The sequence below is a fragment of the Miscanthus floridulus genome, chromosome 3 (assembly GCF_019320115.1).
Source record: "Miscanthus floridulus cultivar M001 chromosome 3, ASM1932011v1, whole genome shotgun sequence".
Classification (NCBI taxonomy): Eukaryota; Viridiplantae; Streptophyta; class Magnoliopsida; order Poales; family Poaceae; genus Miscanthus; species Miscanthus floridulus.
Genome location: NC_089582.1, coordinates 89,836,271 through 89,848,643, shown reverse-complemented (window position 1 = coordinate 89,848,643; position 12,373 = coordinate 89,836,271). Strand labels below are relative to the sequence as shown.

The window sequence follows — 12,373 nt, the reverse complement described above, 5'->3', positions numbered from 1 at the left end:
TACCTTTGCATCATAGAACTGAACACATGATATACATATTAATTATGGTGGATATAATTTCAGGAAAAAAACTTCATATGAAACTTAGGGTCTCATTGGAAATCACATGCAGTTGAGGATTAAACATGAAAGGATTATAAACGTGACAGAAAGAGTGACTATGCTATTAGAAAACTCGTGCCAAACTTTAAGTCCATGAAAACAAAATGACACGGTCTGTGTGCCTACTGATTATCCTCTTTAGGTGAATGCATTCGGTGCCTGCGTCCAAGGAACAAATGCCTGCCAGTTAGTGTGGTGTGACTGTAGAAGTGCAGAATCACCGGCGCTGAATGCAGCAAGGCAAGTTTGATAGCTCAGATGCCTGCCCGTTATGTGTTCCCATTGCAACGCATGTACTGTTGAGAAAAATGTATCTGAGAATGTCCATCTAAATTTCAACATCAGTACTTGCACCCAAGCCAGAAAATATACTTTGGTCTGATTGCAACGCATGTGATGTTGAGAAAAATGTATCTGAGACGACGATTGCGGAGTGCGAGGCGAACCCCCAGAGGCCACCATGGCGGGATCGCACAGGCAGACCCACGACCCGAAGTTGAATGTCGCACTAATAAAGCGTCCACTTTTTAGCGTATTTAGCTGTGAGAGATGGGAGAGGAGAGAAACACGGTTGTATTGGCTGCACTCTCATGTGAGCTCCTATAAGTGATTCTTATTGGAGTGCCGTACTATTGTAATTTTTCTATGATTTATTAAACACAAAAAATTTCTAAAAATATACACTAAACATTGTCCATAATAAATCATACAACATTCATGCAGGATGTAAAAGGGAACCTATCAAAATTTGATTCATAATTGTTGGACTTGATTTTGATTTAATATTGATTTACAAATTCTCAGCTGGCTGGAAGAGCATGCAACAAATTAGAAGAGTGAAGACATTGCATATGTTTTTCGGAGTCTTTCAGATGATTGTCTAGCCATATTCATGGATAGTGATTTTTTTTAAGTAAATGGAGATATATAATCAAGACATCCATGCCCATTATAAAGTGTAGGCTAAAAACGGTCAGACAACTAGTATTGTAACTCTCTTTCTCTCTCTTATACTTATATTTTGAACTATGATATTTGAAATGTTTTTATAATGTACTATGTAAAAATTTTCAATGTAATCTTCAAATTTAAGACTTATTATGTTATTTAATCCATATAAATGAATTATGTGTCAAATTTTATAATTGTTTATTGAACTAGCAAATGGTTTATTGAATGTATCTCAATTTTTTCGGCAAACCTTAGGTAAAATTCTAAATCCGCTACCGCGGGTTGCTGCTCTCAGTACATGCGCACTCATCACCGCCACACAGAAGCCACCACTCGCCACCGCGATCGCCTTCCCGCGCATTGGGTGGTTGCTGCTTGGCCCTCAGCGCCCCACCTTGGCCACACAACAGCCAAAACACCCTGCGACGCCTCTTTTTTTTTGTTCTGCCTAGATGAGAGATATAGCGTTGTTTTGTGGACTTAGGCTAGTCTTAATAGTGAGTTTCATGACACAGTTACGAAGACTGTCACGTTAGTTTTTTGTGTTGGTAATGGTAATGACGGGTTTCATCTAGATTGAAACTCTCTCTCTCTCTCTCTCTCTCTCTTCATAATTAATATTTCAATTCAATAAATTTGCTGATGCTTCGCAACATTAATTATCAGAATGAAACTCCTTTGAAACTCCCACTAAAACTGGTCTTAACGGAAAGTTAAGCAAGACATGTAGGGGAACCAAAATTATAGAGTGATGAATGAGAACAAAGGCAATCCTAATATTCGAGGGTACAAGAGCTGGGGTGTTTGGTTCCCCATGGTGCGTTGCCACACCTTACTTGTGGCACGACATGCATGCAAAAGCTGCTGTTTGACAGCCATAACTTTTGTTAGTGGAAAACCATGCTACAGGTGAGGTGGCCGTTTTTGGCGCTATAAAGTGTGGCGACGTCACAGCGCGCATGGCCGGTTCCGGCTCGGAACCAAACACACCAAGCACGTGTTTAGCTGCAGGAAGTTAGAATTTGGGGCTACTTTAGTACTTTCATTTTTATTTGGCAATTAGTATTCAATCATAGACTAATTAGGCTCAAAACGTTCGTCTCGCAATTTTCCACCAAACTGTGCAATTAGTTTTTTTCGTCTACATTTAATGCTCCATGCACGGGCCGCAAACATTCGATGTGGTAGGTACTGTAGCACTTTTTGGGAATTTGGGGTGGAACTAAACAAGGCGCAAGTTAGAGAGAAGGTAAATTCCAGTGGCACTGAATGAATTTTATCTCCTTTTATTTTATTTATTATACTACAGGCTTCTCTTGCAAGGTGGGCCGAATTTTTTACCATTTGGCCCTTTTTTCGAAAGTTTCTCTCAAATAGATCCCTGGCGGAAATAATTCTAGAAATGGACCCTTGGCTCGGCGCCAGAGTTACTGGCACCGAACTCGGCGCCACGGTCACTGGCGCCGAGGTCCTGGGCACGGGAAAATGGCCTGCCAGGGGCTCGGTGCCAGAGTGACTGGCGCCGTAGATCTTGGCGCCGAGCTCGGTGCCAGTCACTCTAGCGCCGAGCCCCCTAAATATCTACCGGCCGACCCTTCTTCTTCCCCATCTCGCCCTAGCCGTCCCTGCCCGCGCCGTCGCCGCTCCACCGCCGCGCCCGCGCCCACGCCCGCCCGCACCCGCGCCCACATGCTCCCGCCCGCGCCCGCGCCCGCGCCCGTCGTGCCGCCCGCCCGCGCCCGCGCCGCGCCACGCCTGCCTGCCCGCCCGCGCCGCAGCTGCTCCGCCTGCTCGCGCTCGCTGCCTCCGCGCCCGCCCGCGCCGCTGCCTCCGCTCCCTTGCCGCCGTGCCCTCGCGTTGTTGCCCGTTGGTTGGCTACAGCGCCGAGCCGCCACGCCCTCCACCGCCGTCCTCGCCTTTGTCTCCACCGGTGGCCTCGGCCTCGCCCCGCCTTGCCGACGTCCACCGCCGCCCTCGCCTCGCCCCGCCTCCCGCGCCCGTCGAGCCGGTCTCGCCGCGCGGAGCGCCGGGCACCCTGCGACCGCCACGCGCCACCTCTGTCGTTGGCCGCGCCACCACAGGCCCGGATCTTCGCCTTTACCTACGCCCATCGTCCGTTGACCCGGAAAGGTAAAAAATATGAATATGCAATATACCTATTTAGTTGATGTTTGTTATTTACTAGTTATACTGTGATGACTTAGTTAGTTGATTTAGTGAGATATATATATATGTAGATAGATGGAAACATAGATACATTAGTAAATAGATATAGTTAGATAGCTACTTAGATATGTAGTTATATTTGTAGTTAACTACATATGATCTTGCTATTTAGTGAGTACACTATAAATATATACGTAGTTATTATCATGATTACTTAGTTTGTAGTTAGAAAGTACTTGTTAGGTACTATCTATCGTCTAATTTGGACTAAAGGACATGTGTTTCGTTACGTTTTTGAAATAGATGAACAACCTAGTGACCATATATCATGGAGGCACGGTTGAAAGCGATCGTTATGGATATGTTGAGTTTCTTGACATGCAAAGCGTGCCTATGCTATTCAATGATAGGCCTTCATTTAGTGATATGGTTGCAAGGGCTCGGGAGGAGATGCATTGCTTTGGAGATGATGATATTGCAGTTGATGGTGTACTGCACCTAGGTTGTCCTCCGAACATCTTCAGGCGAATGATCTCAATTGGTTGTGCGGATCAGTGGGACAACTATGTGAGATCAGCTATGAAGAGCCAGCTGCAATGTTTAGACGTGGTTGTTCGCCTTGACCTAGGTTGTCCCGTTCTAGAACCTTACCTGCATGTGCAGATTGCGCCTACGGTTCCTGATGCTCAATCTGCCCCCAATGCGTTATTTGGAGATGGTTGTCATACTCATATTTTCGTGGCAGATCCTTCTTATGAGATCCCTTTGACACAGAATCATTCGAGTAAGTGTCTTAACCGTATGGTTTTTGGGAGCTTATCCCGTTCCTTACATCTATTTGTTTCATTCTTTCCTTATTTCTGTAATGACATTGCAGGAGAAATTCTTGAGAATATGGATGTGCCCCATGTTGCTGCGCAAGTGCACTTTTCAGATGGATTTCGTGGCTCCAATAATGTTGAAATTATGAATGATTTGGAGCCATATGAGATGGCTAGGGCTCTTGATTCTAATGATGATCGTCCTGTTGGAGAGCTGACGGAGAGTGATGTTGAGATGATGAGGCGTATCTTTCCCGACCGCCGTGATCCTAGAGTTCACGAGTTTAGTGATCTTGCTCATTCTGATCTGGCGTTTGTAGAAGGACGTGATGATGAGCTCCTAGAAGCTCTTGAGGCCGGTCCTAACATGGTAATTGAGGAGGAGAGGGTGTTCAGTGACCTCCCTGCTTTGAAGAGGTGGTTGCAGGCTTTTGCAGTGATACGAAAGAGGCCTTATAAGGTATTGCATTTATATGTGGAGCGCCGTTACACAGTTGTGTGTGACAAGGAACACTGCCCATGGAGGGTTTGTGCAAGGAAGCAACAGGTGATCGGAAAATGGAAGATCACAAAAGTTATTGGGCCACACAATTGTGCTGACCATGAGCTGACACTGAGGCATCGGCAGTTGACATCTACCCTCATTGCCAAGCGGTTGATGGGAATTTTGCAGGGAGAACCCAACATGAAGGTGAGAACAATTGTTAGGACCGTTGAGGCGTTGTATGGAGGATATGTGATAACTTATGGTAAACTATGTACCCAGGTTCGGTACATGTAGTCACATGCCATTTAATGTGTTTCGTGTGTTGATTTCTATAAAATCGTATGTCGTTAATTATTTTTTGCAGCACGTGTTCAAATGGAAATAAGTCTGTATCATTAAGCAGAATATTAAGACCATTGATAATGAAAACAACCACATAATGAAAAGTTCGATACTATGTCATATTACAAAACATATTAATAGTACAACTAAGTGCCGACGGTAGACAAAGGGGCAAATGCACTTCTAAATCCTCAATCTGAAACGTACTGAGTAAGCAACTCATCATCCGAGTACCAGTCCTCTACTACAACCCTATTGCTGTGGCTAGGCTCAACTGTGTTGCTCTGACCTGCCTGTCGCTTGTAGTAAGCGGCCTCCGCTTCATCTATGGTCGCTGCGGCCTGAGTGAAGAACGCGTCGTCATCCTCCTCTGCCTGTAAGCCCGCCTCTGCTAGAGCGATGAGCTCGCTCAGTCTGCCAGTGTCGTCGTCAGGCTTCTACGCCTGAATGCCCGCCTCTGCTAGAGAGATGAGCTCGCTTAGTCTGCCAGTGTCGTCCTCAGCCTCCTACGCCTGTATGCCCGCCTCTGCTAGAGCAATGAGCTCACTTAGTCTACCAGTGTTGTCCTCATCCTCGTCTCCATCATCACACAGCACAATCGGTGATTGAACAGTGCGACCAGCTCATGATCTATGGCCATCTAACTTCTTCTCCTCATACCTTGCACGAGCCACCTCTGCAGCATGTTCCCCGCTGCAACTAATCCCTTGATGTATAAAATGCAATCAGTTAGCAACTCGATAATATTACATTTAAAACCAGGCAACGAAAAAAAGGTTTTCAAGCACTCACTGACACATAATGTAGCAACATGCTCATTCAAGACCTGCATCTGTACTCTTATCTCCTCCCTTGCCTCATTCCTTGCCCTCTCCTCCTCTAACGTCGTCCACCTCTCCAATCCCCATTTGTTAAGCCCAACATCGATCGGGTTATAAATACCGCTCTGTCTAGCAAACTCACGCATCTTTTCTTTGTGATGTTAGTCAGGTCCATATCCCCTCTTCCGTGCAATTACTTGCCTCTTCTTCAGTTCATCCAAGAACTTAGCTTGACCATCATAACATTCCAACTATATTTCCTAGTGCTCTGTTTAAAACAAATATTATATCATATATGTCTTAGCAAAACAAACAAAATACGATTTCATGTTTACCAGAAAAATAACGAACCTCATCATACTCAATCATATGGCTGCAATAATGACCTATTCCAAGCTCCGAAGGGACTAGGCCATAGTTGGATTTTATACCACATTCGCACATGACAGGAGGTGCTTTGTAGATTACCCGTTCTTTCTTCTTTTCCTTAACCCTCTGCGGTTCTTCCGGCCATTGGTTCTTAGGACCATACAACCACTCCTTGAAATGACACTTCGCCATTGAATACACCTAAATAATGAGACATTAGTACATAAACACATATAGCTCAAGATTTTAACACATACACTTTGCACTTACTTTATGCTTGTTTGGACACACAAACTCCAACGTATTCTCAGGGTTTATCACAGCTCGATCTCCGCAATCGCACAAAGGAGGTTCCTCGAGTCGTCTAACTGTGGCTAGGTGCTTCTCCTTAGCCGTCATTGTCGGAGGGTTGGGGGGGTGGAACCCACCGCTTGAAGTGCTCACGTGGATGTCTCCCTCTAAACCAATCGTCGAAAAAGAGATACCTAGGATCAAACTTGTCTATACCATCGATCCACTGAAAGAAAAAGCACCTCTCATGGTACTACACAACGAGATTCCAATAAAATATTAGTACCATACTTAAACAAATAAAGAAAAAAGATAGTACAAACAATTTCTTACATTAAACCGACTACATGTGTAGAAGCAACGCGTGGCTGTGTTCGGATGTTTCGATTGAAAAACATGGGCCGGGAAACCACAGTCACAGTTAGGGACAGGAAGGTCAGGAGGAACGGGGGCATCTTTGCTAGACGCGTCGGGGTATAATTCTCGAGGATGACCCCATTTTCGTCAAAACTCCTCCCAAAATATTTCTTGCATCTAACAAATAGGATGTAATTTAACAAACATAAATAAAAACATCACAACAAAATATCAATAAGAACCATAACTACAATACAATCAATTTCGTTCTAAGAACCAAAAACTTTTAAAATTATACCCTAAACATAGGGTTTCTCATTTCATCCACAACAATAAACCCATAACATAACTACATGCGGCTTGGTTTGCTAGCTTTTTCCACGCCTTGAAATGAACATACGGTTGTATAATACATATATTGAGGGATACAATGAAACCCTAAGTGATGACGATTCTTAGGTTAAAAAATCCGACTAATATGTACCGAATCGATGCGAGAAAAATAAGGAGGTGAGCGAGTATACCTTGCTCTTGAAGATCTATGGATCAAATCAAGGTTTTCAAGGTCCAATATGTCGATTCGTGAGGTAGGGTGAAGTGGCAAGAAAAAAACCCGAGGAGAAATAAGAGGAAGAACGCTCGGGGAAGAAGTGCAGGATGAGTTAAATGCAGGTGGCTCGGCGCCAGTCACTCTGGCGCCGAGCCCCTGGTAGGCCATTTTCCCGTGCCCATAACCTCGGCGCCAGTGACCGTGGCGCCGAGCCAAGGGTCTATTTTTGAAATTGTTTCCGCCAGAGATCTATTTGAGAAAATTTTTTAAAAAAAGGCTAAATAGTAGAAAATTCGGCAAGGTGGGTGGGACGTACAGTAGGTAGTGCACCTCTCCAAGATGGGCGAGAGAGTCTGCATGCGTCGTCACGACACGGTTGCCGAGGCATGGCCATCGCCGTCCCTAGAGGAGAGAGCGCGACATGTCAGGGGGCAGGCAGGAGCTACAGCTAGGTCCTGCCACTGCCACACGCCGTCCCCTACCTCCAAACTTGAATGCACACATGGCCTGCGCGAGTCTTGTGGATGGACCTCTGCGTCACGGTCATCGACGACCGCCCTGCTAGGCCCTAGCCATGGCCGGCCATGAGTCAATGATTGCTGCATTTGTGGCAGCAGCATGGCGGACCCCTTTGCATTGCTAGAGGTAGGCGACGAGAGATCTAACGGACGGCGGCGGATAGATACGTCATCACCACATGCACCAACTTTGGCCGGCTCCGTGCTAAGTCGTGCAAATTAATTAATGCGATACGGGCTCGGTCGTTAATATAACGCCCGTTGCATTGCATCAGATGCGCCATGCCGTTGCCACCTGCCAATCGAGCACCAACTTTTTCTTTTCTTTTTTTTTTTTTGATAAAACGTATCTGTATTACTTAGGCCCTGTTTGGTTGCTATAAGACCATCTAAAATTTATGTCACATTGAATATTTAGACACATGCATGGAGTATTAAATATAGACTAATTACGAAACTAATTGCACAAAGTGTGACTAATTTGCAAGATGAATCTTTTAAGCCTAATTAGTCCATGATTTAACACCTTGGTGCTACAGTAAACATACGCTAATGATAGATTAATTAGACTTAAAAAATTTGTCTCGGAAATTAGCCTCCATCTATATAATTAGTTTTGTAATTAATCTATATTTAATGCTCCTTATTAGTATCTAAATATTCGATATGACATAAATTTTAGGAGCGACTAAAGAACCAAACAGCCCCTTAGATAAGGAAAACATACACTGACACAGACAAATACAGATACGTAAGAATAGGATACAGGCACATCTGTCCCGACCAACTTGCACAAAAGCCCCTAACGAAAACAAAAATAACAACAACGTCCTTGGCCACTGTGCACACCATCCGCGTCGGAGAACTCCACCGCTGGCCATCACCAGCGCCGAAATCACCCGAAGCCGCCCAGATCGGCTCGGCTGGCCGCCTGAGTCCGGACGGAGCTCCATGAGCGAGCGAGCTGCCGAGCTCTGTTCATCATTTGGTTGGCTGTTCCCCCTCGGTATGGTATTCGACACATCGCCGTCTCTACCCAAAAATGGTGGCTCCTGCTGCTCATGGAGGGGCCGGCCGCGTCTCCATCGAGCTCATCCATCAATGTTAAGATCCATACCGATGGGAATTTTGAGTGCCCATGATGCATGCACGCCATCGATCGAAATCTTTTAAGTAATGCTTACATCAAACATTACGAATATAAATCATAAATAACTTTTAAGTTATAGAGTTTAGAAATAGGAAAACTATAATAAATAGATTTTTCTTCAAAATACTTTCATAAAAATATATATACCACTTTTCGATAGATATTTTTATAAAAACAAGAAGTCAAAGTTATACTTCAGAGACCATGTCTAAAACAGCTGTATTTTTTTTAGGTATAAAGGGAGTAAGTACTGTCATGGCCCCCAAACACCCATCAATACTCCAATGCCGTGGAGACAGATCGACATAGAGCCTGTTCGGTTGGCTGGATCATATGGTTACTGGTTCGTAAAAAAATACTATTGACTGATTTATATAAGAAAAAATACTATTTTGACTAAAAATTTATAATCATTTACACCAAATCACGGCCAAACGAAACAGTCCGACAGCATGTAGCTAGCAGTGGGTGTGGGTGGGTAGGCAGAGGCTTGGTGAAGGCTCATAAATTAAGGCTGTATCAGTTTTAATGCTGCAGTGCAGTGCTGACACTGTTTTAACTGTTGCGTCCACCTGGATGGCTCCATCCGTCGATCGACGGCCCATGTGCACGCAGTCACAGACGTGATGATATAAAGTAGTATATGACTTGGGTCTGCTGTTTTAACTGTGGATATATAGTGCACCTACTGTGTACGTCTGTCTGCTCGTTCGAGATGCATGCATGCAGTAAAAAAATACCCTTATGGCGGAACCCTATTTGAAACAATCTTCGTTCATAAAATCATGAGAGATTTTAAATATTTAGTTTGAAAGCATTTGGACATGTAAAAAAATACCCTATGGCGGAACCCTATTTGAAACAATCTTCGTTCATAAAATCATGAGAGATTTTAAATATTTAGTTTGAAAGCATTTGGACATGTATGTAGATATACTAGCTACTAGCTAGGCTACACCGGTGGAACTGTAATAAAAATGGTACTGAGGGTCATAGCTCCGGTTCGCTTTGCTGAAAAAATAAACCGAAATACTGTTTCGGCTGATTTATTGTGCGAGAAAAATATTGTTCCGGCTAAAAAAATAAGTTAAAAAAGACGAATTATAAGATAAGCGAACAGGTCCATAATGTAAATGGATTGATCAACTTAGCTTGGAACATCTCAATCTATTTGTAATACGAACAATGTTTCAAACAGCGTTGAACCAGGGCAGACACAAGATTGTTTGGTTTGAAAAATAACCGTGAGTCCATTTTTTAAATTTGACAAAATAATTATATTCTTTATACTAATATTAATTGTTAGCTTATAAGGGACGAGTTAACAATGGATCAATCCAGTACATGTTAACAAACCAAACAAAAAAAGTAAGATGTGACAATATGATAGGCGTCGAACATTGGGACTATAAATCATGAATAACTTTTAAATTATTGAGTTTAAAAATATGAAAACCATATGAATAGATTTGTCTTAAAAAATATTTTCATAAAAATATGCATATATCATTTTTTAATAAATATTTTTATAAAAATAAAAAGTCAAAGTGTTCACACCAAATTTGGATCAGTATAGCGCCCTTGGATTTCATCATTTGTTAGGGAAAGCTGAAGTGTCTTCAAGGTTACATTGCCAAAAGGGCATCAGGATCGGCTGAATTCCATGATGTCACCGTTTCAAAAATAGGCTGTGCCGATGGAAGGTGACGGCGATCAGGAGCAGAAAAGCATGGTGGACTCCGTAGAAGAGAAAGATTGGAGTCCAAGTTATCTTAATTTAGAATGTTCGTCTTCTTTTATGTTTTTTGGAACATGTCTTGTTTGACCAGGACTCGTAGTCAAGCCTTAGGTATAAACATTAGACCCCGGCTATTATAATAGACATCTCTATGATCAATCAAAAACCCATACCTTTACTTTTCGGCTTACGCCACCCCTTAGCAGTAAGAGTAGAGTAGATCTCGGCGAGTTCTTCGGCATGCATCGGTTAGGTCTGACCTCTTATAAGCTTCGTATAAGTTAGTTATCATCAGTTATTGTAAGGTTGCATCGGTCCGGCTCGAGTGAAAGCTCTAGTTTGGTTTTGGTGAATTGATGAAACCCTAAGTGCTAACCTAGTTTATCAAGTGATCATGAGATAGGTAGCACATTTTAAGTGATGAAGCAAATGAAGATCATGACATGAAGATGGCGATGCCATGGTGATGATCAAGTGCTTGGAATAGAAAAGAAGAAAGAGAAAAATAAAAGGCTCAAGGCAAAGGTATAAATGGTAGGAGCTATTTTGTTTTGGTGATCAAAACACTTAGAGAGTGTGATCACATTTAGGTTTGATAGTCGTACTATTAAGAGGGGTAAAACTCGTATCAAAATACGGTTATCAAAGTGCCACTAGATACTCTAACTCATTGCATATGCATTTAGGATTTAGTGGAGTGCTAACACCCTTAAAAATATTTGTGAAAATATGCTAACACATGTGCACAAGGTGATACACTTGGTGGTTGGCACACATTTGAGCAAGGGTTAGGAACTTCACCGACGCCCTAGACAGAAAAGACGGAGGTCACTTTAAGTGACCGGACGCTGGTCTCGGTTGGACCGGCACGTCCAGTCAGTGGCAACAGAGGGCATGCGTTTCGGTCTCATGATCGGACGTTGGGTCGCTCAGCGACCGGACGCTAGAAGGCTGCATCTGGTCATACTGACATGGCAGCACAGAGGAAGACACCGTGTGACCAGACGCCGGTTGTGTCTGATCAAGCATGACCGGACGCGTCCAGTCGGGAAAAATCGTTTCTAGAAGCTTACTAGAAACGATCGGACGCTGGGGGTTCAGCGTCCAATCACTGTTAGCTGCTGCGTCCGGTGGTCTTCTGATCGTTGAGATCGGGTGCACAGTATTTTAAGAGAGGCACACGTGGCGTGCATCGTGTGACCGGACGTTGAGGTCCAGCGTCTGGTCGATCTGACCGGTGCGTTCGGTCGGCCCGTGTTTAGCCTAGTGAAGAGGTATAACGGCTCTATTTCGTGGGGGCTTCTATTTAAGCCCCATAGCCGGCTCAAGCTCACTCTCTTGACCATTTGCAGTGACATAGCAACCTTGTGAGCTTAGCCAAAGCCCTCCCACTCATTTTCAACATTGATTCATCATCTTTGTGAGATTGGGAGAGAATCCAAGTGCATTGCTTGAGTGTTTGCATCTAGAGGCACTTGGTGTTCGTGTTTCACTGCGGGATTCACTTATTACTCTTGGTGGTTGCCGCCACCTAGACGGCTTGGAGCAGGGAGGATCATTGAGCAGAGGGTGGTGATTGTCTCTGGCTCCGATCGTGGTGATTGTGAGGTGTTCTTGACCTTTCCCCAACGGAGAGCCAAAAGGTACACTAGTGGATTGCTCGTGGCTTGTGTGATCCTCATCTTGTGTTGGTTGTGCGGCACCCTATTA

At 43.9% G+C, this 12,373-nt stretch overlaps 1 protein-coding gene across 1 annotated transcript; it reads right to left on the bottom strand.

Annotated features, from left to right (window-relative positions):
* Nucleotides 1–2,606: 2,606 nt before the first annotated feature.
* LOC136544022 (uncharacterized) lies at nt 2,607–3,164 on the bottom strand. The gene has a single exon (XM_066536310.1). The coding sequence runs from the start codon at nt 3,162–3,164 to the stop codon at nt 2,607–2,609; it is 558 nt and encodes a 185-aa protein (XP_066392407.1).
* Between the last annotated feature and the right edge of the window lie 9,209 nt (nt 3,165–12,373).

Bases quoted from the DNA above. Each gene is read 5' to 3' on its own strand.
- LOC136544022 (XM_066536310.1), bottom strand. From the start codon at position 3,164: ATGGGCGTAGGTAAAGGCGAAGATCCGGGCCTGTGGTGGCGCGGCCAA.